Source organism: Vicugna pacos, chromosome 5, assembly GCF_048564905.1.
Source record: "Vicugna pacos chromosome 5, VicPac4, whole genome shotgun sequence".
In the NCBI taxonomy this organism is placed as follows: Eukaryota; Metazoa; Chordata; class Mammalia; order Artiodactyla; family Camelidae; genus Vicugna; species Vicugna pacos.
Window position 1 is genome coordinate 66,713,299 of NC_132991.1, and position 27,317 is coordinate 66,740,615.

The 27,317-nt window shown below is 39.0% G+C and overlaps 1 protein-coding gene across 7 annotated transcripts in view; it reads right to left on the reverse strand.

Moving 5' to 3' along the window:
- Nucleotides 1–27,317, reverse strand: part of PARD3B (par-3 family cell polarity regulator beta) — a 948,983-nt gene that overhangs the window by 412,223 nt on the left and 509,443 nt on the right. For all 7 annotated transcript variants that reach the window (XM_072961414.1, XM_072961413.1, XM_072961408.1 and 4 more), the window contains one exon: nt 11,996–12,181. In XM_072961414.1, the coding sequence (XP_072817515.1) occupies nt 11,996–12,181 (186 nt within the window). The remainder of the gene's footprint in view (nt 1–11,995; nt 12,182–27,317) is intronic.

Below are 27,317 nucleotides of genomic sequence, written 5' to 3' on the forward strand. Positions count from 1 at the left end.
ACAGAAATACCAGTGGGTGTGCAGAACAGTTTTTCCATAGATTATCTCTCGTTCCCACAGAACTCAAGAAGTTAAGCAGATTAATGCTTTTACTCTTGCCTTTTTCTTTACAAATAATGACACTGAGGCAGGCAAGTGATGTAACTTGGCTCAGGTCACAAAGGAAGTTAGAGCTAAACAGACTTAAGTTCAAGTTTCACGAACCGTGGATCTTCAGTTTTTCTGCTCGTTCTCCGTTTGTTATCTGTCTCTAGACTACAGTTGTGCAACACTAAAACAGGCAAAGGGAAATACTCAAGAGTTTTTGCAGTTAGAAGTATCTGGGATCCATGGTCAAATTAACAGAATGAAATGTAAAAGGGAAAAAAAAGAGAGACTTCCTGAAGAAATGAGAAAAACAGACGTACAATGAACAATAGGACCAGCCAGACAGCTTTGGGGAGAGCAGCCCTGTGGACAAGTTGATAAACTTTGACTAATGCAGCAGCAGATGGTCTGAGGAAGTCCCTCTGCTGACAGCGGGGAGAGGGGGAGTGGGGAAAGCTGCTCGGCCGAGCTGCTGCCTTCGTGGGGACGCACTGCACATGCTTCCCACTGGACAGGGTGTTGGCCACGCAGGTGCTGGAGGCCACCCAAAGGAGTGTACGCTGTTCAATGAACAGAGCTGAGATGGCAGGGCGAGGGGATGGGCCTGAGGGGATGAAAAGGGGGTAGCATCCAGCTGTAAAGTGTCTGCATGCACCGCCTCGACAGAGCCTAACGTCCTCTCCCTTCCACGTGTTTTCCCACTCCACTTAACCTTTACCCCAATTCAGAGAGAAATTGGAAATGAGCTTTACAGGAAAGGCCAAACAAGAGAGGAAACACTTCACTTCCCTTATCTCACGGTGAGACAACCATAATGGCTGTGTCAAGTGAAGTGAGACACTTTACTCCAGCAATCATTCTGTTCTCTCGTGGTGCTTAATGTAAGGAGGACGACTGGGCTGCACCTTGCGAAGGCAGTTGGGAGGGTCACTGCGCATCTTTTTAGGAGGACTGGAAACCAGCGTGTGGTTTTTAAAGAGGAGGAGGGAGCAGGAGAGTTGGAGCCGGATCCCAGCTCTGCTAACAGGAAACGAGGTCTAGTGCTGGACCTGGAGAAGCTCACTTTGGCAGGACACCTCATCCTCTAGCAGAGGAAGAAGAAAGAGAGATGAAAACTTAACGGGTACTTCTAGCACCGAGGGAACGAACTCTGAGCGAGATCCTACTGGGAACCTTCTCTGTGAAGTACGGGGCAAGTGAAGAGGTAAATAAGAGACAGGGAGATGTAGGAAAAACACTTTTTTAAAACCTAAAATAATCTCTCACCAATGAATATTAAGCGAGAACTTTTATTTTCAGCTACTTCCAAGTCTCCAGCATGTGGAACTACATTGAAGTAGGACACGTTTGCTGCATCCAAGTCCAAAACAAAAAAGCAGGTCAGCTCATCCCAGGACAGGCAGGATTTTTTTTTTTTAGAAGACATTCACATTCACAAGCATCACTGGAGAACTGCAGGTGTGATAGAAATCCACATACTCTCATTTTTAAGCTTGGCTGCTCTGTTGCTATTTTTATTTTTCCTTTAGAAGATAAATGATGGGTAATTCCATTAATGGTGGTGCCAGTAAGCACTGCATTGTCCTAACATTTAGAATATAATCACAGAATTTAGAGCTGGAAGGGTCCTTGAGAGATCATGTGGTCTAGCCTCTTTCATTTATAGATAAATAATGTGATGCCCAAAGAAGATGAGAAACAATTTATTGCACTCCTCAGAAACAGACTCACAGACATAAAAAACAAAATTATGGTTGCCAAAGAGGAAAGGGTGGGGGACAGATAAATTAGGAGTTTGGGATTAACATATATACACTATCACACATAAAACAGATAACCAACCAGGGCCTACTGTGTAGCACAGGGAACTATATTCAATACCTTGTGATAACCCATAATGGCAAAGAATCTGAAAAAGAATATATACATATATATAACTGAATCACTTTGCTGTATACCTGAAACTAACACAACATCGTATATCAGCTATGATTAGAGCTTGCTCAGCTAGTTAAGGTCAGAGCTGTATCTGAACAGCCCGAGTCCTGACTACTTAGCGGTCCCTAGTCACTAACCATTCTGTGTTCTCCATAGATGACAATGACTGGTCTCCAAAGGGATAATGGTTCAAGAAAAAAGACTTTCAAATCCAGAGAAGACAATATGCCACCAGATATTTTCTGGAAGAGAATCTTATATGAAAGCCAGAGCCAGATGATAGAAGACATGGAGGCGGGAGACTGCACTGAGGGATGGCAGGGCAAGAGATAAAGCTGTAAGGGGTGGAGTGGGATGGGGACTGCTTACCCATCTGGCTACACACCCAGCCACCCACACCTATGTACCCATATGGCTACACACACACACACACACACACCCATGTCTAATCTTGATCTAAAATGAAATTGATTCCATGAAGTCCAACTCATCAAAGATCCCTCAAAATTGTGTATGTCTATTCTACTCTGGTATAATTTTGACCCAGAAAAATAGTTTTTCATGGTCTTATTTTTTCTATTAATATTCTGTTTAAGTAAAGTCTTAGGCAGGAAAATGGTAACTCTCATCAACTGATTTTACATAAGTCAATTCAACTATCCAGGGATGTTTCTCAGTAATGCCAGGATATTTATTCTCTCTAGGAGATTTATTTCATCATCCTAATTCTAGGATGATTGTTAATGATCTAGGATCATTCTTGCATTTGTTAAAGGAAAAAAAATGCCCTTTCTGCTATGGACTGAATCTTTGTCTTTTCCCCAAATTCGTAAGTTGAGATCTTAACCCGCAATACCATTCAGAAGGTATCTAGTGCCCTTATGAAAGAGACCAGAAGGAGAGATCTCCTGTCCTCTCAGCCATATGGGGTTATAACAAGAAAACAGGTGTCTATTAACCAGCAAGGAGCCTCTCAACAGACACTGAATCTGCAGTGCCTTGATCTTGGACTTCAGACTCCAGGACTGTGAGGAATACACTTCTGTTGTTTAAAAGCTACCCAGTCTACAGCACTCTGTCATAGCAGCCTGAACGAGGACACTTTCCTTCCCACTTTACGGCCATCAGACCCCTGACCAAAAAGACCACAACTATAATCTTTACCTTCGGCAACCCCCACAACCAACTCTATCCATCCTCAAGCTAGGAGGGAGTAAAGGAAGTTCCCAAAGAGGTAGAAAAATAAGAAAAAGAGGAAGGAGAACAGAGTAAAGAAAAAAATAGCTTCTTCAAGGCACATTAGGACAAATAAAAACTGGTATGAGATTTAGGTCTCTGCCATGCCCTGGGATGGCTTCAAATCTCATCAGCCCTAACCTGGTTCTTGTGCTGGCGGAAGAGCAGACTACGAGATAAGATGTCTGAGTATCACACCCCCTTTCACGGAACACCTGATACAGGCCAGTCCTTGTGCAAATATTTTGCATGTTTTCGTTCATTTCTCATAACCCTGTGATACAAGCACTGCTCTCCACTGCTTAAGAGATGGGAAAATGGAGGTTCAGAGAAATGAAGTGATCTGTCAAAGAATACTGCCATGGCCAGGTCTACCTGTCTGATGCAGGTATGTACCCACTGCGCTATGTTGCTTCCAAAATACAGTTCTACAGATGACAAAAGGTACTACAATGATCAATGGATATTATTATTTAAAGGGTTTCTCCTCTGTGGAGTCATTGGGCTCAACCCTTTATATGCACTCGACAACTTTATCCTTCCGACAACCCTATACACGGGGGACTACTGCTCCCCTTTTATAAAAGAAGAAACCAAGGATCAGGCAAGTTAAGTGCATTGTTACAAGTCACACATTTAAAAGCAAATTTGCACTAGGTCTGGGCCATGCTGAAGTCCATGTTTTCAACCACTTTGCTAGTGATTCTTGATCTTTATGGGCTCTTAGAGTCCTCTGAGAATTTAATAAAAGCTACAGATTCTCACCTCTTAAAAATAAATATTTACACGATGGTTTCTCCACAACTGCACATGTGGACCATGTAAGTCTTCGTACTGGGGGAGCAGTCATGTGCTTTGCAGAATGTTTCATGTGCCCACTGAAGCTTATCTGTGATTTCTCAGTGACCTTGGTGTTCAGTCCTTGCTGTGCCTCTGCCCTGATTACTGGTGATGGGGCAAGGCTTAATCTCCCTCTTTGGGCCAGTGTTTGGGAAGGCCCTTTTACCTCTAAAGTTCTGATGGACATCGAGGGAAGAGAAGGAAGCCATGGCAAAGAACTAGCCTCAGCAAAACATGAGTCAGGCGTGAGGGAGTGGGCTGCTTAACCCAGGAGTAGCTGGCTGAGGTCCAAGGCCTGTCTGCATTAGGCCAGGGTGTTGAGAGGATTAATCACAACCAGATGTCGGCTCCTGCCTCTGCCTGTTTCTAATGGGGCCCTTGGTAAAGCCTTCTGGGTTATCGTCAACGCTCAGGGCCCAAACCCCAAAGCTTGACTTCAGACCACAGAGCAGCATTTCCTTGGAGTAGGGTGGGGCTCCAGGCAAGACAGCACCTGACTGAGGGAGAGGACTGCCCTGAACACATCTTTCTCAAGGTGCTCAAATCACTCCATGACAACATCTGCTTACCGTATTTTTTGGGGGGGGGGAAGGGATTCAACCTAGAAAGACCCTTGCATTCCAGATTGAAATCATTTAACTTCATTTTCAAACAACAGCAATGAAAGGAAAAGAATAAATCAAGATTTTAAAGTCTAGTTTTTAAAACAAAGATAATAAAGAAAGCTGGTAAGACTAGAAAGCAGCATGTACGTTCTTGTCTTGAAGGGTTCCCACCTACACTGGTCAATGTTTTATATCATCTGTCCTAACACAATTTCTACCAATATGAACAGCACCATTCTTCCCCAGTGAGAGCTCAATTTTCCAGGAACAACAAACTGCACTGTGGTGTATACACCATGGTGACTTGGCCCATACTCTTGTCTCCAAAATGCCCTTTGCATTCCTGCTCACCTGTGAATATCTATTCTTTAAAACAAAGCTCAGCAAATGCCTTCCATTTGCAGTTTTCTTCACAGGTACAACTAATTGCTCCATCTCAACATTCACGATGCTTTTATATTTGTCTACCAGAGACCTTATCTTTTAGAGTTATGTGTGTATTTATTCTGCTACCAGCTTCCTGTATTATTCTTTTTTAAATTTTTAGTCTGCAGTCTACTCTATATTGTGTGACTTGCTGTACATGTTCAAGAGGTGCTTGCTAAATTGAGTCACTTGAAACATCTTTCATTCAGGTTCTTTGGACCTGGTGTCAGTTCCACCTACAATGGACAAATTCTGTAATTTACAAACTGTGACTGAGAGATCTGTGAGCCCAGGCTGGCTTGGGTATGCTGGCATATGCTCAGAGAAATGCTGTAATTCTAAAAGTGAAGCTGTCAAGTACTATCTGTGTCCTGGCTTGACATCCACTTATTCAGCTGTTGTAAAATTTTGAATTTATCTAATTCAGTTATTATCTTAAGAGTCTCACCCCATTTCTACACATCAAACCAGTGAAGTTCCAGCAACATACCATTTACTCAGCATACCATTTACTGGCTTATGAGACTTTTTTTTTTAAAGATGACTGAAGAGTATTTTTTAAAAGCATCATAATAAACGTAATTCAAACCATTCTGACATGTTTTCAAAATGGATAATAATTCTTTGCTTTTTAAACACCTTCTGTAACATATGGTATATAAATAAATATATTGCAACTTACAGCCTTTACTATAGTCATTAGTGCACCTTCTAATAGTCTCAGCAAGACGTTTCAGAAGCACTGACTTAGAGTCATCACAAACACTCCCTGGTCTACTTTGCAGCAACAGCGCTCTGTGCTTGTTCCACACTTTTTTTTTGTTTCCTGGCCTTTCAGTTTCCTCTCCATCTCTTCCTCTCTCCTTCCTGATTTTCTATTTTCAGTTTACTTTGAAAGTTTAGAACACTGGATAATAAAAAGCTCATTAAGGTGTATGTGTTATAAACATATCAAGAAGCTTCTACATGAATGCCTAACAGATTGGAAACTCAGAGGCCTTTTCAATGTAATGAAAGGATCTCATGCATTCATTTAAAAACGTGCACTATCATTTGTGCTAAGATTGCTAAAAGTCTGGTCACTAAAAAATTGGACCCACAGTAGAATGCCTAGAATAAAACTCTGATTGCATTATGAACTCAGTGTCTCCTATAAATACCCATAATGAGAGTGAATATAGCTTTTCAGGTGAAAGGTACTATGTTTGAAGTATCATGATCATGTTATATCAACTTTCATAGATTATAATTTCATTTTTGATGAACTCTTACATTTTGTCAAGCCTATTGAGACAATCGTGGAGTTCAAGTATATGTCGACTCTTACATTTTGTCAAGCCTAATGAGACAATCGTGGAGTTCAAGTATATGTTGAAATGATACAGAGTTTTAAAATTTTATCCAGCATGATATAAATTTATTTTCATAAAAATGTAAAAGTGATTAAAAATGGGCAAGAAAAGCAATGACTGACTTGTATTGTGGGATTTTTAAGAGTAATGTTACATTATATCTTTACAAAATAGTTACTATTGCAGAAGACTGATAAATAATAAGCTGGATTGTTTTAATACATACTAATATTTTTGGCTTTTTTAGTAAAAAGGAAATCGGTTTAAAATAGTTGACATAACAGTTGATTTTTTTCTTTCACGTTGAAGTTAGTAATTTTTTTTAAGGAAAAATTTTTATTGGGTATACAGCGATGGTGAATTTTTCTAGGTGAAATTCTTCTTTTAATTGTTCATAGACTATCACATTTTTGTGGTCGGATGAAATGTTAGAGTTTGGCTTCTAACAGCTGAGAATTTGCAATAAAGCTATTTACATACCCAGGCTGTATGGTCCTTTTGTCAGAGGTAAGAACCTGGAAGACATGACTACTGGTAATGATATTTACAGATCTCCACCCATAGAAAACACTATCAATTTTCAGAAAAATGGGTAGTTGGGAAATCATTTAACACTTGTGTTCCTTAAAAAGCTGTCCCTTTAATCTTCCTTTGAATTCATTAATTATAGATCCACCACATGATTTATAGAAACCAACAGAAATGGAGGTGGGAATTACTCAAGCTAGGAACTCCTACCACACTTCTATTAAGTGGCTTGAATGCCGTTAACTGCTCCGTATCACGAAGAGACTTAGAGATTGAGGATTAAGCACTGTGTTGATGGAAATTCTAGAACTGTGTATACTTTCCAAAAGTTCATACTTTAGTCATTTTAAAATAGGGGGATTGCCTGTATTACTTAAAATTTCTTTTTTACCCATTACTAAATGGTAGATTGTGCAATTCTGCATCTCTCAGAGCGAGTATTCCAAATTTCCTTAGCACACAAGAATCAAATTACTTAAATTATGTCTATTTCATATTCTGAGTGCATGCATTTGCAATTAGCTATGTCAGGCATTTTTCTTTCATTTAATTTCATCATCATCAAGTAGTATTTATTAAGGACAAACCTGGCTAATTAATTTTCTAGAGAATAACAGGTATTCTTAAATTCATTCTATTTAAGAGCCTTTAAATAATCTACCTGATATATGGCATTTTTCCCTTAGCAAAAACTGCCTTTAAATTTTAATTTTTCACATTATTGTTTCATGGTTTCAATAGAACACATTCCACTTCCACAGTGAGTATATTCAAATAAAAAACGTCATTCAAAATTAGCACAACAGACTCCATGGGATTTTTATTCTTACTACATAGTGTGTTAATATTCTACTTTAGTTTTTAAAAATATCACTATTCTAGTTATATATTTTCTAAAAATGATTCATTTTGAAGATAGAAAAAGAAGAAAAAGAAGCAGTTTAAGTTAGTATAGTCAATAGATGTAAAAAGGCATTGTCTCTAAAAAATATTCAGTTAACTAGTACATCACAAGCAAAGCAAAAGAAAGCCACTGATCTCAGAATTCAAAATGTTTGACAAATGAGTGTGAAATTATCTGAGGTCTTCAAACTGATCATCGAGACTTTTATGTGTGCTTCCTTGGAAAAAGGAAAAGCTCATTTTATGTAGATTTTGGGAAAGAAGAATATTTTTCTCAAATTTTTTTTCCTGACTGCAACAAAGACAATATATCATTTCATTTACCAGTAACAACAACACATTCACTTTAAATTCCAATCACAAAAAGGAAATTTTAGAAAAGCATCCTCATGAAATCCTAATTTCATTCCACTCATAGTTCTCGGTTCATGAGAAGTGATCATACATACTCGTGTCTAGCATAATTTGGTTCTGGAAGCAATTACATTACACTTCAGGGGCAAATGCCCAGGAAAAATGACCAAAACTAAAATGAAACCAGGGACTTGTAATGCATGTTATTATTTAAGCAAATCAGCATCAATACTCTTAAGTTGCATTTGGCTGCTACGGTCAGTGGTCACTGGCTGTACACTGAAAAGTACAGCTCAGAGAGATGCTTCAAGGGGTCTACAAAGGATTCCGCAGCCTACAGCCACCTGAAATGGCAACTGCTGCTGCCTGACAACAGCAGGGAAGAGTGTCTGGGCTTTGCTTCTCGACTTGCAGGCTGGAATTTAAATATTAAGGTGAGATGAAGCACGTGAATAATCCTGAATAGAGCGAAAATATTGTTAGTTTGCTGTTGGAGTAGGTGAGGGTTTCACTTTCAAGAGGGAATTATAGGGTAGCTGGATGCTCTTATTTTCAAAGAGAGATTTACATCTCTATTAGAAATGACTCAAATAAGAGATGGAATGATAGCAACAACCAGTGAGGTAAGAGGAGGGGAAAAAAAAAAAGATGCCCTCAATTATAGTCACAGTCATCCAGCAGTTCTACACCTGCAAGAAGTAGCCTATCTTTGTTTACACCAGCGGAAGTCCCCAGGAGAACACAGCGCACAGAATCCACAGGAAGAATTTGGTCATACTTTTCAAAGTAGTTTAGTTTTCAAAAATCCACCTTCCCTAAAGGGAAAAACACCTTGAGAACCAATTAGTGGTATGAAGGGCCGGAGAAAAAGAGTGTGCTCTGGCGGAAAGATGATTTTGTTGATTTCAGGTAAAAAAATCTTGGGCCAGATGCTAAAGTGGATGCTACCCCTGCTTATCTCCCCTCTGCCCCAGGGACAGTGCAGTCTGTTACATGTGTATCTTCTGAAAAGCGAAAGGAACAAAGTCTCAAAACAATTTTTCTAAGACCTAATCCTGAGTCACAGAACAGGTGGCAGTTTTCTGAGGAGTAACAGTGGATTATTGAAACAGCAAATACTTTTTTCCCTCCCAGTTAATCAGATTCCTTTTGAGCAAAGTTTAGGCCTCTACCCTCTACACGGCAAAAAGTAAACAAGACAAATGGAACTAAACATTCACAAAAAGGCTAAATTCATGACTGATGCCGCTTACGATTTAAGATCAGCTATAAATATGCTGTCCGGTAGTTTTTAATGGTGTGATGGTCTGACTCAGCAGACCAGTGTCAGGAAAGAAATTTACATAAATGGAAAGTGAAATCTTTCTTCAAGAAACAGGACTGTTAGAAACTGCTTAGGTAAGGAGACGCTCACTTACGCAAACGTGGATATACATATTAAACCTGCTCTCCAATATCTGCTTGAGCTTAAGTTATTGCCCATAAAAAAAAACTAAGATGTTTGCTTTTAATTTCCAAAACTTCATTTCAGTTTCAATTTTACGTGGAATAAATTCTGCAAATAGAGCTGTCATTAGGAATGAGAAGAATGCTGTCAAGCTGGTATCCACAAACATGACCAAGATTCATCCTCAAACACAGCACATGTTTAGATGGCTTGGCTAAAGATGACAAGCATGACATAAGACAACTCCAGGGCAACAACCTCAGATCTCTGGAAATATGAATAGATGAGATCAAAGAGCCTTCATCGCAGGACAGTGCAGCACAGGCTCGGAAGTCAGACTGCCCGAATTCTGATCTTAGCTTAAGCAATTCCTGGCTTTGAGACCATAAGCCAGGCAGTAGCCACTGCAATCTTCAGTTCCCCTTTGATAACATGGCATGGTAATAATCCCGTGGAAATGTGAAGAATAAAATTAGAGAATCCATCTAAAATCTTGACATAGGGTCCACATACATTAAGCACAAAACAGTATGAATGTTAATTGATGTTGTTGTTATTACTATCATTTCCCTTCTGCTCCTTGTTCAGCATTTCTGAGCCAGATTGGAGAGGCTGATAGGCTGGATGATTGGCCCCAATTCTTCAGCCTTCTCTGCATCCAGACCTTTGCCACAGCCTCACCATGGGTGGACTGTTTCCCTACCCCTTGTGCTGATCTTGGATTCAGTCATATGACTTGCTTTGGCCACTGGTGTGCATTGAGGAGTGACAGTGTGCCAGTTTGGAGCCCAGAACTTAAGAGCTTCAGCCACTGCTGCTGGCCCTCTGACACCAACTAGCCTGGTGGTTCAAGTCCTGCTGAAACACGTGGCGCACACTCAGATCTGTAGATCTGTGCTGTGAAAGAGACATGCCAGCCCGAATCAGAGCCTCTCTAGCTGCCCTGAAGAGCCAGGAGGAAAATGAAGGTTTACAGAGGTATGTTTCTGAAATTTTGTCATTACTTAATATGTAGCAGAAGCTAACTGATCCAAGGAGTGCAGTAGAGAGTTGTCTAGCCACACAACGCGTTGCATATAACAGACATTAGCTCAGTGCCTAGGTCTGAAGCACAAGTGGAATGGTAAGTAGGAGGAGACCAAGGCTTCAACAAAACCAGGATCCTAGAACTGGGGGCTCCTGCAAATTCTAACTATGCCCTCTTGGCTTGTGAGTGGGAGAGGACATGCGTTATTTATATCCAGATTGTTTAAGAATGGCTAATGGCTAATCAAAGTTTATCATGGGCATGGCGCTAGGCACTTTTTTCTTTTCTTTTTGTCCTCACAAGAGCACCAGCAGGTAGGCATTATGAATTTTGCTCATTTTACACATGAGGAAACTGAGGCACAAAGAGGACAGATAAGTTGCCTACATTCACCGAGGGTGAGATGTTAAGGGAGGATTCAAACCCTGGAAATCTCACTGCATATCGTGAGATGATGGTGGTGGTGAGGATAGCTAATGATACGCACAAACATGTTTCCCCCCTCTCTATAATCACATCACTGCTCTAATCACATTGTGTATAGTATTTTATCTAATCCTTCCAACCCTATACATTAGGTATTACTATTAATACTGTGCTATTTAGAGCACATGGAGGTGGAGTTGCATTTGAACCCAGGCAAATCTAGTTAACCATTATACTAAGTGGACAGCTATGATCACGTTGCCCACCCCAGTGTGAAAGGGCAGAATCACGTTCTTTCCTTTTTATCTGGAAACATATAAGCTTCTCCAAGTTCAAAGGCAAATACGCATTCCTGGCACCACGGTCATCTTCCATTGGATAAAATGCGATGAATGACCTTCAATTTACGCTACAGTCACTCTCAGACTCCACTGACCTCTCATTCTCACAAGCACAAGAAATATCAGCTTCCTATTTGTTGTCTTGATGTCGACTTGTTTTTAAGTTTGCTTTTTCTGATTATGTATTTTTAGGTTTAACTTTGTTAGGTTACAAATTCGGAGGAATCCTAACCATGATAGAAAGAATTCAAGAAAGAATATGGATCATAATGGGTTTTTAGAACTATCTCCAGGGCATGAAATTAACCACTGAAAGTATGAAAACAAACTGCTGCTCAGATCTGTTCATATGTCCATTTCCAGCATCTGGCAGAAAAGCCTCAGTGGTCTCCAGCCTTCAGACACTTTTTCCATCTGGTCCCCAAGCACAACAGCTACATCTCTAAGTATCTTCACACCAATGTGCAAACATCTTTCCTACTCACCTTAAAAGCAGCACCTCCATGGATGATGGACTTGATGAAAATTCCTAAGTCTGTTCCAGTTTCTCGAGATTTGTTCCCCTTCAAGCTCACCCCAAGACCAGCAGAACCAGAATCATTCAGGGGGATCTCAAAGGTGAGCTGCTCAGTTGTCTCCAGGGAGAGTGCACAGCAGTCAGGTTCTCCTTTCTGTTGGAGAAGCACATGGGGAAAGAGTGAAGGGAATATTAATATGTACATGCTCAGAAGGCCAACCACGGACGCAGATGGCAAGATGGGATGACTGGACCTCTAAAAGCTGTAATCCTGCTCTGAGTGGGCAAAGGTTGGTCTTCTCTCTCTGCAGAGGGCCACCACCACATCAATGGAGTGGAGGGGGGCAGTTCTTGGGAATAATATTTGGTGATGGTCAACAGAGAGGATCCTTTGGCAAGGCAGTCATACCATTTGAAACATTCCATATTTGGAAATTCAGCAGAATATTCTCAATAATTAGACATTACTTAGGGACTCTTAGGTACCAGAAAAGATCTTAACTGATAACGTGATCTCAACACCTCCATTTTACAGATGCAGAAGCAGAGATCAGTGCAGAAACATGCTAAAATTTGGGGGAATATTTGGCTTATATCATTTAAAACATATCATTTACCACTGAAGCAATGCTATTGATAAACACTGTCAGTAAGATATAGAGAACTAAAAACAAAATGTTAATTTTAAAGTTAGAGATGTGATTTTTAATACATATCACGGAATTAAATTTCATTTTGTCAAAACTCGCACCTTAAGCTTGCTTTTTGGATAGTATAACTCGCTGGCAATTAGTTATTGCACCTAAACAAAACTGAGAATGCTTAACAAACATTCATGTCCTCTTTGACAAATGACACCTAGCCACAAACATAGCTGTTCCTTAAAAAATATACAGTATGGTGGCAAAAGGCATAATTAAGGTTCAGGTCTTCAAGGAGAAGCATGTGATTAATCATATCTGGTCCTTCGTGTTTTCAAATATACAGCAGCGGGGAGAGAGAGGTGCTGCCCACATGACAGACTGTGCAGGTGCCTCTTCTGCATCCTTTCCAAGCTTGCAGAATTGTGAAACTCTGCCCCAGTGTTTAACTGAAAAATCTGAAAATCAGATAGCCCTGGAAACCATCAACTCACTCGAGGTCGGTAGTTCCTTCCTCTCTGTAATTATGTCTAGAGACTCTCGTCTTAAGGTCACTTTGAGGGATGCTTATGTAAAATTATGTATTTTAAAAATTACCGTGAATGTCTGAATGTCAGTAACAAAATAACAGCTATAAAATGAGAAGTAGCAAATAACCCACAATTAAAACAGGATGAAGAGGTCTGATCATAGCCAGATCCACTGACATGGTATTTTCAACTCCTCCCAAAACAGAGGAAGTCCATGTCTAGCTGTAGAGAAATAGTTTCTTCATTTAATTTCATTGTAAATGACGTTAGCTGTAAAGGTTTTGACAATGGGTAGTTTCAAAGAAATGAAACTTTATTGCTTAATTTAATAAACCTAATGCAGGTTGGCTCTTTAACTTATCATATTATTGTCTAAGAAACAAATCCCATTGTTTGATACAAACTAGCTGTCTTTTTTTTTTCCCCATTGGAATGCCAGAGTTAAATACTAAATATAAATTATTAGCCTTCATTTTTGCCTTCCAAAATGTCCAGTTTAGAATCTATAACATTTCAAAATCATTTATGTTTCCAGGCCTCTCTGAGATTGGGTTAATTTCAGACTAATCAGGTTCCACTGAATTAAAGTGTAAATTAAAAAAAAAGGCTATTTTCACTAGAAGTTTGTGAACACTATTTTAGAGAAGAACTAGAAAGCTTCTCTGGCTTTTTATCTACCAGAGGCAAAGCAACACAAAGACAAGTTTTGCTGGAGTAACACCTTCAAACCACTTTATTCCATAGTCAGTTTTCTTTTGTCAACTGAGTTTAATTCCCAGTAAGACTGAGAACAACTATTTGCACAAACCCCTTTCATTTATTACATAAGTGGTAAAAACAAAATTGACACTAGGTGATACTATGGTTCTCTCTTCTTTGGAAACTTAATTTACCCTTTTTAAGTCCCTGATATCTGAGAGCTGAAAATATAACAAAAGTAAACCAGTGGCTAACAATGTTTGCATGGTTCACAGCAATCCTGTGAGGTTTATTATGATGCCCACTTTACAGATGAGGAAACTGAGGTATGCAACAGGCAAGTACCATGCATACCATCCATAAGGTTTATCGATGTTGGAGCTTTGTGAAGCCCAGACAGTGTGGCTCCTGTGACAGACACTTAACTGCTATACTGCTCTTCAACTTCTGAGGGCCGCTGTGACTCGACCTAGCCACTAGAAATTCCAAGATAGATTCCTGTCTTGGAGTCTGACAGTAAGACATCATTCAATTTCACATTCTCCACCCAACTATACTGATGTTTTACATCTTTCTTATGAAGTTATAATTAGTGGTATCTAAGAATAGCAAACTTCCCAATGGTGAAGGAAGCCATTACCATAGTTAACACAGCCATTTCCTCTGTTAGAAATAAATGTCCCTTTACCTAACGTGCAAAAAAAAAAAAAAAATCAATAGGCTGAATGCTTCCTCCTGATAACTTTGGTTTGACTAGCAACTCTGAAAATTAAACTCAAACCTTGCCATATTGCATTGTGAAGCAGGGAAAATGCCCCAAATGCAGGACCTTAGTGAGAGCATGAGCCCAAAGGCAGTGGCACATCCAGACCTTGGGCCCTCCCAGGCTTCCTGTCTTTTAGACAAGACCCCTTCCCTCACTTCGTCAGGAGTCTCCCTGGCTTTTTCCACCCACAGGTAACTGGGGTGGGGCGTTGGATCCAAAAAGGCTGACACGGTAAGGGAAATCATGTGAATTTCATTAATTTATTTTCTGTCTCTTCATTATTTCTTATTCTTTGCCACTAGAGGCCATGTCTGTAAATACCAAGTCCTTAAGGTTCCAAGAGCCAGGTCCAGAATGGTTGCCCAGATGCCTCGACTACATGTGCCCAGGTCTAATGCCCTAGCACCTGCCCAGGGCCACCCACACAGGATCTTCAACTTGGGCTTTCTTGACCTCAGCATGGCTGACATCTGTGGCCTGATAATTCCTTGCTATGGCAGCTGTCCTGTGCATTGTAGGACATTATGATCTAGCAGAATCCCCGGCTACTATCCACTAGTACTTCCCTCCCCAGTTGCGACAACCAAAAATGCCCTTAGATGTTGCCAAATACCTGCTGGGGTCAAAATCACCTTTGAGTGAAGACCACTGCCCTGAATAAACAATTGCAAATGCAGCTAAGTTCAAGACAGCCAGGGTTCAGAGAGGCATTTGGGACCTCAGTGCTATCTGGTGGTAAGTTCCCAAGTAGCAGTAAAATCCCCTGCAGCTGACTGGGTCTCAGGCTCACAGGTTCATGACTGACCCCTGAGATGGTCAAAATGAACCAAGGAAGTCTGCACTTAGTTATCTCCCTGGCTATCTGGCAGCTAATTTTCTAGGGCAGAAACATGAACTTTGTGGGAAGAACAGAGTATAAAAGTGATGAATATTAAATCATTGCTATACATACAAAATGCTGCCTTTTACTCATAAAGAACCGAGCAGAAAAATGCAGCCCACCAAGCTGTGTTCGTTAGGTTCGTTATGCTTAAATATATGCTGTTCTTGTACTTTTTATTAAGAGTCATAGAATTATATAAAATAGTATTGACACAAAGACTTTTAATCATGAGAATATAGCACAGTATTAAATAAAGCTTATATACAGTGCATTTCAATATGTAACATATACTCTATACACATATTCAGACACCTACTCATCTGCCTGCCCGCCCTCCAACCGTTCCATCCACCTGCATAGAAAACACTTGGTGACCTACCTCCAATGCAATATAAACCATCATTTTCTTCTTTATAATTTTTTCCCCAAATATTTCTCAATCACTATGAAAAAAATGTTTTTAAAAGGAATTTATGAAGATTTAAGAACCATTTGCTGTGTTACTGTACTGCCAAGTACAGTGACAGTAAACACATCTCTATAACACACATGCACGTTTACACGCACAGTAGGTGTACACAAGCACAAACATGTATTCTAATACCATGTATATTAGATATAGTATTTATATACCTACAGTAATATTTATTCTTTAGCACTACACACAGTATATATAATATGTACATGTTTTGTCAATACGGGTGCATGTGAGCGTACACACTAGCTCCTCTTACAGTCACCAGTGACCTTCATGTTTGCAAATCCGGGGTCAGTTCATCCTCAGCTTTCATCTTACTTGACCTCCAGTAGCATTAGACCCACTTTATCAAGCTCTGCTCCTGAAACACCTTCTTCCCACCGTGCCAGGACACTTCTTTTCGGTGTTCAACTACTTCGCTCTCTACTCCTTTCCAAGACCCCTCGCCCATTCTTCCTCATCTCACCAATCCCAGGATACCAGTGTCCTAAGAATCAACTATCTGGCCTTTTCCCTTCTCTCCCATCCTCACTTTCTAAGTCACCTCATCTAACGTCTGCTCCCAGTCCTCGGCATCACCTCTTCCCTCTGCTGGGTGTGCTCCCCCCTCACACCCCCGCAGGCCTCCTTCCCTCACTACCCCTAGTTCTCTGTTCAAATGTCAGCTTATCAGTGAGGATGCCCCTGGCCAGTTTAAAATTGTTGTAAGGCCTGCCCAGTCCCGCCCTACCCATGTCCGTTGCCCTGACCTGTCTTTTCTCCACCGCATTTGTCTTATACTGTCTAGTTGCTTGCTAACTTTTTAAAAATAGCCTTTTGAATGCAAAAACTTTTATATTGTTCTTTTTTTTTTTCCATCAATGTATCACTGTTATTTAAAACAGTGCCAGACTCAAAAATAGGCACTGGATAAATATTTGTTGAATAAATAAATTAATACGTATGAGTAAGTGTCCAATAGGAAATGCCGCCTATCTGTATACACGTGTATCTGTGAATGCGTATTTGTGTGACTGTATATACATATATATATGCAAATGAATAAATTGTTGGCACCACATTTGGTTCCTACTGTTCTAGATTTCATTAATTTAAATGCTTATACAAATTATTTTTCATATTAAAAATAATTATAAAAAGCATAAAGCATCACAGTTATAAGAAACCTTAAAAGTAACCTAGTCTAACCTCCCTTTTCATATCATGTTTCCTCCTCCCAGGAGAGATGACAACCCAGCTCAGCTTCAAACCACAGATTCTCAATGAAGGCACCAAGACGTGTCATAGCTACCAATCTGTGATGGACACTAGACTGTTCATGACTTAAAATTACATCATGTACTTCAAATCGTAAGTGAACACTGCAAACAGCAATCTTCGTGGTATATTTCATCAAGTTTGGGAAGCACTGTGGTCAAGTACCCGAAGCTGCATTATTTATCTACCTAGCACGTCTTCCTTTCTATCCATCCATGCATATACATATACGTGTGCACATACACATATATAATTGAAAGTTTCCTAAGATACCTATCCAGAGGGCAACACATTCTAATATTTTCTGTGCTATTTCATTTTTTAAAATTTGCCACAACCCACAACATTGATTTCATAATCCAAAAATGAATCACTGTTTTTAATTTGGAAAACACTGCAATGATTTTATATATATATATATATATATACACACACACATATATATATATATACACACACACACATTATTTTTATTAAATAAAAAAAAGAAATGAAGTGCAAAACCAAATGGTGAGTAAAGTTAACTGCCTTTTCTTTCCTCATTTCTATAAGCGATTTTAATGCCTTATCCCATCCATCCATAACCTTAACTAACCTTTTATTCTCATTTATGCAAACTTTCTTCAAGTTCTTACAGATGTGTTTTCTGTTATCATCCTGATTATACATATATTTTCCTTTCTCCTTTCCATTCAGTTATTTCCTTTTCTAATTCTCCATTCTCGTATTCTTTTCCCCTGTAATACTATTTCTGTTTCTAAGCATAATGAATACCCTCTCACAGGTGGAATTCAGATGAGACTGACCCATTGTGGCCTGAGTGACAAGAGTCAATCACTGGGGCTGGGGTGGGGTGGTACAGACAGCTCAGTGATAGAGCACATGCTTAGCATGCACAAGGTCCTGGGTTCAACCCCCAGCACTTCCATTTAAAAAAAACAAAAGAGCCTATCATCAAATTTTTGCAAACAAACCAGAGTGATTCAACAATTTTTTTTATCAAGTATCTACTACTTGTCACATAAAATGGCCAATCTACACGGAACATAATTGGCAAAAAAGTTTATTGAACAACATGGGAGGGCCTTTCTGCTGCATTCACAGTATAACCCGACAGGAAGGAACAGAGTTTAAGAACAGGTAAGAGGAAACAGAGGAATCTACATAGTTGGACCTTGCCAGAAACATAACCATTTTTATCAAACAAATATTGAAAGTAATTACTTGGCAGGAGAGAAGGAAAGAGAGGCAGGAGGATGGATGGCTAGGGGGGCGTCTATATTATTAGATTAAGAGTGTTCCAAATGGGGCCATTTCTGAGATCACAAATGTTCTTGTATTGCAAAGCAGTGCTTGATTCACGCATGCAAGTGGTAATAACCCAGCCTTTCAAGGCCCGGGGGAATCACCAGTCTGCAGGGCCAATGTTCAATTTCCCAGAAGCCCAGGTCAGACCTGAAAGCATCCATGCTGAACCTTTTATGGCCCTCATTTCATTAAATGCAGTGCTCTTGGCTCAGCACAAGCAGGCTCTGGATGTCTTTGCCTCACCTCCCAAATGTGTAATTAGTCTGTGTTGTGAGCAGCTTACTTTATGCAAGAGTTATGTTTCACATGCAATTATTTTGTCAATTACCAAAACTCCAACAAAAGGGCTTTAAGGGAAAAAAAAGAATATTTTTAATACTTTTTTTTTTAATATAGAAAGCAAAAGCCATACCTGGCAATTCTGCTAGGATATTTTATAATAAGCTTAAGCACTGTAAGCTGTTGCTTTAAAAATTCTAAGAAATTTAAGGTGATGAAACTTTTGTTACAACTAAATAAATTTTCACAACAATGAAAAGATAAGACACCTGTGAAACACTTAATTTTCTGAAATTTTTTAATCTTCTGAAAAAGCATGGGAAGCTATTATAAGCATGAAAGATTTTTGGCCAATTGGATTATATAAAGTTCAAAATGTGAGTATCATCCTTGAGTGGGGATCAGAGACTCACTCCACCAGCTGGGAGGCATTTTATTTTAGACTGCACTTTTCAGAGAGTCAAGAAAAGATGACGAGAGAGGAGCTGGCACATGCCAAGGTAAGTGGTGACCTAAAGATGGTCATCGTAATGAGCAGTAAAGGACTTGCCCTCCAGTGCCGCTGAATCAGAAGGACTCGTGGTGATTTACGAGTAGACAGCTTATCTTTTAACGTCTTTTGCCCTCTGGACAATACAGACAAGTCATCAAAAAGAATCAGAGATCACTGTGCAGATAGGTTTTTAAAAATTCTGAATTATACGCTGTTGACAGTTAACCCCAAACTCACTATTATGTATCAATGATATAGAAAAGGAGAATATAAGTTAATGTTGTAGTCAGTCGGGGGAAAGCTTCATAGAACTATATGTAAGCAACACTGCCATTTACTTGTAATGAAGGAAAAATTTTAAATGATGTTGTTATGGTTAGCTCAATAATCAGTATTTTAAACATATGTCCTTATGGGACCTGTTGAGGCACACATTCATTCATTTAAAAGTAATTATTAACCAAAGACCAAAAAGAAGAAAATTCTATAAAATGTTTGTAACTGAGACACTTTTTCATGTTTTTTGAAATCCATTTCCTAGAAAAGGGCCAGAAGGGGGAAACTACTGAGAGCAAAAGCTGATCTCTGACTGAACTTATCAAAGTACAATTTTTTTAAGTAAAGGATTAATCTAATACCAGAAAACAAATGTCAAAAAATGGCCATTCTTTTACTGCCTGTTCAATATAAAAGTACCTTAATGTAATACTAAATCAGAGATTAAAACTAACAAAAGTAAAGTAAGTCAGAGTTAAGATTCCTATAGTAACCTTTTCCCCCTCTTACTTACAGTAAATACACTTGAAAGATCAGCAAATTCAACAGTTGAAGGACATTGGGAATTTTTTTTTCCTTTTCAGATAAAGATTAAAGAAGTGAATATAGTACTTTGTGTCATGGAAAGTAATGTAAATTATTATTTTATAATTCAGACAGTATGTGTTCATATAAGACTAGAACCTCCTTTGTTAATATCAAGGAGCAACAGGTCTTTTTGTTTTGTGTTTACTCCATCCTGTTAAAAGTAGATTCAGGAAATCTGAGTAAAAATGTCTTTAAGTATTTTATAGGCGATAATTCAGTAGGTAAATATAAGAATATACTCTCTTATATAAGATTCAAGAACAATATGACTGCAATAATCCAACAATCTGAAAAGGAGGCACAGTGGGGCTGACTGGAGGAGGAGCAGACCCATTTGAGAAGCTGGTTCTTAGGTAAAACACTTCTAATGCCTTTGCCGTCACAGATATTTGTATGTCAGGCCACTTGCACTGAATGCCTTTAAAAGACAACAAGATCATAAAGAACAAAAATAAAACATAAATAAAAACACACAGCACTTCCAGAAGTGAGCACCAGGCCATGGTGTTGTGGTACTTGCTCCACCCACAGCCCAGTGGGCCACCACTCAGGAAGGGGGTGGCACTGGCTGAACTGGAGGTGCCCCTGACCCCACGGCAGTCAGTCCGCAGGCTGTGAGAGCTTCCTGAGGAAGTCTGGCCTGAGGCCATGCCCAATTAGGGCTGGCTTCAGGACCCAAGAAACTGAGCCCTTCTAAGACTTGGATCATCCTAAGGTCTAAGACACAGGGGCATAGGCAATGCGTGTGAGGGAAAAATGAGGGTTTCCATGATGAAAAATTCTAGGGAGAAGGTTTATATTAGGACTTCTCAGTGCCCTTAAAAGTTAGTATATGTATTCCCTACTTTACCTGACCGTAGAACACATCTTTGCGTGAAGCATACGATAGGAAAGTGTTCCCTAGCATACACTTAAGGAAACATTGCATTAGAGAACACAAAGAAGGTTATGAAAGGAATGGAGCAGAGATCAGAGAAGGCTCCAGAGAGAATCTTGCAGGTTAGGAACGAGGCCCTAAAGATGCCACACAACCTCACAGTTAAACTTTCCAGTTTCATTATTTCTGCATCACCCTTCTGTGCACATGTCATACGACACAATTACCATCAACAACCAAGAACAATGAAAGGAAAGTCTCATGCCAGGCTTCAAAAGATGCAGAACAGCAAGTCTATTCTGAAGCTTTTAGAAGGAGGGAGTCCTTACTCCTCACAGGAGAATCAGTGACATTTAGTTTGCTTGTGAGAAACTTTAAAAAAAAATTAAATTTGTTTTGGATTGGGAGATTTCTGAAGATAGTTTAAAGACAATGAATTACAGGTTGTTTTCACTGGGCCCTTAGGAAACGTGTGGTCACAGACTAAAATCTGAAATAATGAGAGTAAAAGTTTAAGAACGTTCTATATAACACCCTCCATTCTAAGTATATGTGCCATTGTTTAGGGTACAAACTATTTTAGTAAAGACATAGCTCTCTTCCCAACTCAAGAATTCTAAAGGCAGGGATTACATCTCAGGTAAGGGACCCAGTCAATGTTCTTTCACTTTAAGGCACAGAGAATCATGTTTATTAAATATAATATACAATATTATATATTATAGTAACAGTACTACCACAGCCTCCAGGAAGTAACACCATCTGGGGGAGGCAGAGTTTGTTTGCTGGTTAAGGCTTATAAGAAAATTACATGATAAAAATATAACCATCTTAACTCTACCCTTTTCTCTGATGCCTGAGTGGCATCTGATGAGACTCCAGCTGGAAACCAATCCCTTTGAGTTTACTATTGATGATAAATAACTCTAAATTCCAAGTAGAGATTGAGAAATCTCAGTGGGTTACGACCACTTAAAATTCACAGTACATGTTTACTATTGTAATGAGAAGGTTCTTACCATACATCTAACATGCCATTGGCAGACAGACATATCATTTGCTTTTATCTTAATAATTAAATCAATTACTGTGTTAAAATTAATTTTCAGACAAAAATGACTATAAAATAAGAAGTCATTTAAGCTCTGTAGCATATGAAACCCATTAGATTTGAAATGTGGATATATCTTCCTATCCTCACTACTATAAACAAATTGAAGAGAAAGGGGAGGGAAATCTACCCAGGGTTAATTAATGGGGAAAAGTGACTGAATGTGTCGGTCAACTGTTGCCCCCAAATACTGCATAACAAATCACCCCAAAACTGTGATATGAACAATAAGGCATTTATGCCTGGCTCACACATCTCAAGTTGATTGGGGTCCAGCTAATCTAGGCTGGGTTCAGGCAGGCTGGCCTCCAAGCTGTGGATTAGGTGTATATCTGCTCCAGGCAACTTTTAACCTCTTTAGACCACTGGGTATCTGAAACACATTTCTCATGTGATTAAAGGCAGAAATGCACAAATGAAAGTACATTTAAAACCTTTGCCCACAAAACATCTACTAACATCTCACTGGCCAAATGAATTCACATGGCCAAGTCTACAGGCTAAGGTTGGAAGATATATATACATATATATATATATGAAGAGAGAGAAAGATATGGGAAATATCAAGGGTTAATGATATATCATAGGGTTTATATTTCTCTTAAACATGTCTTTCTCTTCTTTTGGTATCACATTTTCCATTTGACACATGTATACATCTGCTGTCATCTGAATACTGTGTCCCCCAACATTCGTATGTTGAAATCCTAATCCCCAAAATGATAGTTTTAAGAGGTGGGGCTTTGGGAGGTGACTAGATCATGAGGATGGCATCCTCATGAGGAGGATTGGTGCCTTTATAAAACAGACCCCACAGAGCTCCCTAGCCCCTCCGCCATATAAGATACAATAAGAAGTCTGCGACCCAGAAGAGGGCCCTCACCTGACATGCCAGCACCCTGATCTTGGACCCAGGTTCCAGAACTGTGAGAAATAAGTTCCTGCTATTTATAAGCCAATGTGTGGTATTGTCGTAGCAGCCATGACAGACTAAGATACCATCCTATAGTCGCCCTACAGTTTGAACTTTAGAGTGGCTTCCTGGTCTGTGAGGTCTCCCCAAGGCACAGGAAGTAGGCAGCCTAGATCGGGGAAGATTCCTTCCCTTACATCCATGCACTGTTTCTTCCAGGCTGTTAAGAGGGACTGTTCAGACGGTCCCAGAGCCCTAAATAACTTGGCTGGGCTACTGAATATATTGCCTTTCACTTTATTTTTCTTCAGTATTCATCTTTCAAATGTTCCTCTCCTTTGCTGTTTTATATATATAAGAAAGCAGGACAAGGGTAAGGGAGCAATTACTATAGCCTCAATTCCTGTAAAATCAGTGTGTAATTACAACAAGTTTCAAAGTTCAGCACACTTCCAATCAATAGATGCAGGTTTAGCAGGACTTCTTTCTTCCCTGTACTAAAGGCTCTTCATTTTCCAACAAAGTCAGGTGTGCTTCAAAGACTAAACAAAGACTCTCTCCATTTAGTTCATGCCTAATAAATTATTATTTTTTATGTTAACCCATCACAGGTCCATTTTTACTTGCTGATACCCGAAAAAGAAAGGTTCATCTAAGCATAATGAGTGAATGAATCTTTTCAGTCAAGCATTTTTCTGACGGTACAGACCTACACTTTTTATACTTAATGAAATCATAATAAGGAAAAATATTTCGTGTATTATATGTATGTCTGTATATATACATATATGTGTGTGTGTGTATATGTGTGTGTGTATATATATCTCAAGTGCAAAAATTATTTTAACCTCAAAAGAACTTTTATGGTGGTATAATGAAGTCAAAGACTCTTTAGTTTCCAAACACTCAGACTTTGTGTCTAAGCATGTAAGCCACCTCTTCCTTCTCTGATTTTGTCAGTGGGAAAGCAATTTTCTCTGCTCTCAGTTCTCATTTTCTGTCTTTTTCCCATTCTTAAGATCCTCATCACTTTCTGTTTTTATAATTATTTGCTGGTGTGTCTGTCTTAACTCTAACATTGTGATCTCATCAAAGACAGGAATTATGTTCAATTCAAATTTTGAATCCAGTTTAGCACCCAATATAATGCATATGTATAAAAATATTTGTTACAGGATGACTCCATAAATTATCCTGTTGACACTCCCCTACCATAATGCCTTTCTTGAAATAATGCCATTAAAAGACCAAAAAAAAGTGAGTTATGTCTTGCATGTTATCTATAAAAGCATAGTTTTAGCACTTCTAAACTTTCTAACACATTTGTTAGATGAAATTGAAGTTAATTAATTGTTACAAGGAGCTTCTCTTTTTGGATGTGATTCTTTCTACCTAAAAATCATTCTCTCCCTTCTTCCCACATTGACCCCCACTGGCAAACTCTTACATACCCATCAAAGCCCATCTCGACTGTCCCCTTGCCTCTGTGGCTGGGCCCTCACCTGGGTCTCTATTCATAATTAAATTATAACACTAATCACATTATATAATGGCTATTTGTTATCCAAATCTTTAAGGACTTCAAGGGCAACGAGGACCACTCCACTTGTATTTATGCCACTAGCACTATCCCAACACACACCCGAGAGTAACTGTACAGTAAATATTATTTAAAGAGCACTGCTGACAAGTGCTGCAGCAGTTAGTTCTCCCACTGTAGCTCAAATGGGCCACCTTTTCATTAATATTAAAAATTAGTTTAAAAACTGCTAATTAAGTTCCCAAACGTTGTAATATAGACTGTCATCACCACCATCACCATCATCAAGTGGAAGTTTGGGATATCAGGTAGTGTATCTGGGATACCTCCACCGACAGAGCAATTCCTCTTTCTCATTTTGGTAACAGTGCTAAGCTTACTCATGACCTGTATGTACTTTGATGCCTATGAAGGGCTGAGCTCTGCAAGAAAATAGCTTGCAAATGTTTCTAAGAACTCACATTTATTTTGGCTCATCTGATCACCATATCCGCTCTTGAGTTTTGATATGGGGTGGAGTAAACCTGTCACTCACTTCTACTTTATTATGACAGCTGGTACTATTTGGCAACTACTCTGTTCAAATTAACCCTAAAAAAGCAATTTTTCACTTTTAAAACTAAAATTCACTTACTGAGCGAATTCATTTGTTCTAAATAAAACTGAAAAGAAAATAAACTAAAAGTTGCTTTGAGAATTTTTTTAAAACTAAATTCAGCATTATGTATAACACTTAATACAACACTCGATATATTTGCTATCTCCCTGCCTTTGTCCTTTCAAATCCATTGCCTATTGGGCATGGATAATCCAGAATATTTTTTATACTGTATCTGACCTGAAAGAAGACTCAAAGTCATAATTCAAATATGTTAATGACTAGCAAAACAGACATTATTATTTTCCTGTTATTTCCAACCGATTATTTTCCTGTTTAGCAGTTCTTGATCCCAGACTTTGTCTCTGTGAATGCAGAGTTCATCTCATTGTTTTAGCCACGTCAAAAGCAGGGCATTGGCTAAACAAATACTTGTGATTTATAAAGGGGGCCATATTTCAGTGATATGTCTAGTTTTTAATGGGGACCGTATGTTCAGATGCCTCAACTTATTTTTTCTGTTACATTGTAGAACGAAAACCTAACCTACTAAAACAGCTGAGAGACATAATCAAAGAATCAAAAAAATTTTCTAATTATGAGTAAGTGCAAAACATTTACTAATAACTCAACTCAATAGATACATATCAATGTTAACCATTGTTCGGCATCAGACTCTGTACTCTGCCCAGATCTCTAACTTCTAACAAAAGTATCTCTTCTTGTAGAAAATTCAGCTGCAACTTCCTAAGAAACTTTAATAATGTTCTAAGAACACTGTGCATGAACAAAAACTGACTTTTCCCCTCTTTGCATTCTATTAGGATGACCTCCCACTTTCTCTTAAAGAGAAACAGATTTGGGAACTTGGAAAAAAATGGAATGGTCCGCCTTTCACTTTCTTCACTCTGATCTATGGTAATTGATGTCCACTCAATAGCACGCTCAATCATCTATCTCCTCCGGGACAGTACTTTCAATTAAACCTTTTACTTCATCCCGGAGTGCCTGTTCTCATTGACCTTGGCACTTTTCGTCTGTGGACGGATGATAATCTGGTGCACATCTCCTCCAGGCAGAATGGCCTTCCAAGTCCTTATTGTTCTCATACCAGAAGAGAAGTGAAAAACAAAATTAGCTCCTGCAGAAGGCAGGAAGGAAACTGCATTTGTTTCACACAGCAAGAGGCCTTTCGCTACCTGCCCAATGGCCTTGACCACCACCCTGCCTTGGCCTCGCAATGTGCCGGCTGCCCTTGGCTGGCTGCTCCTGTCTGATAAGATGTGCCACGTCCCTTGAGAGCTACTGAGAGCTGAGGGTGAGAGGCAACGCAATCTTCGGGTTACATGTTCAAAGGTTTGTGAAGGAAGTAAGGCATTTATATGTCATTGGTATTCTTTTCTGCAAGAAACCCTACAGGTTAAAGAGGAACCTCTGAACTTCTATCTGACTGCAAAGACTGGGCTTTTAAAAAATAAGCTTCTGACTTGTTTGTGGGTATTTTGTTTTATACTTTCTTTCCGACTAGGATGCAAGTGACTTGCTTCCTATTTCAGTCGTACACAAATTATAGTGGCATGTTATTAACTTAGCCACCATGAAAAATTACACATATATATAATTTTTTACAATCGTACTCAGTTTTGCAGCTGAAGACAAGGCTCGATCTAGTGCATTTCTAACTCTTTACAATACGGGGAATAAGTCACTGTTATGTATGTCCTGGGACGTGAACAAGTTCAGCAGCCTTCATCTTTGTTTAATTTTCTTGCATGCCTACATAGCACATAAAATCATCAAGTTAATAATTACATTAATATTTATTTCTATAATGTATTTACCACCTGTCTAGTACCCAAGAGGACTGAGATGGCTTGCATTAATAATTACATTGAAAATATCTGCCAAGTTTTCAACAAGTTGCGAGTGTTGACACAGTCATATTTTTCTAACAGAAGAATCCAGAACACAGAGATTTTTTTTTATTGCACTAAGGATGGCCAAAACATTAATGAATAATGTTTGTGATTCATTTTCTTCTCTTTATGTGTAA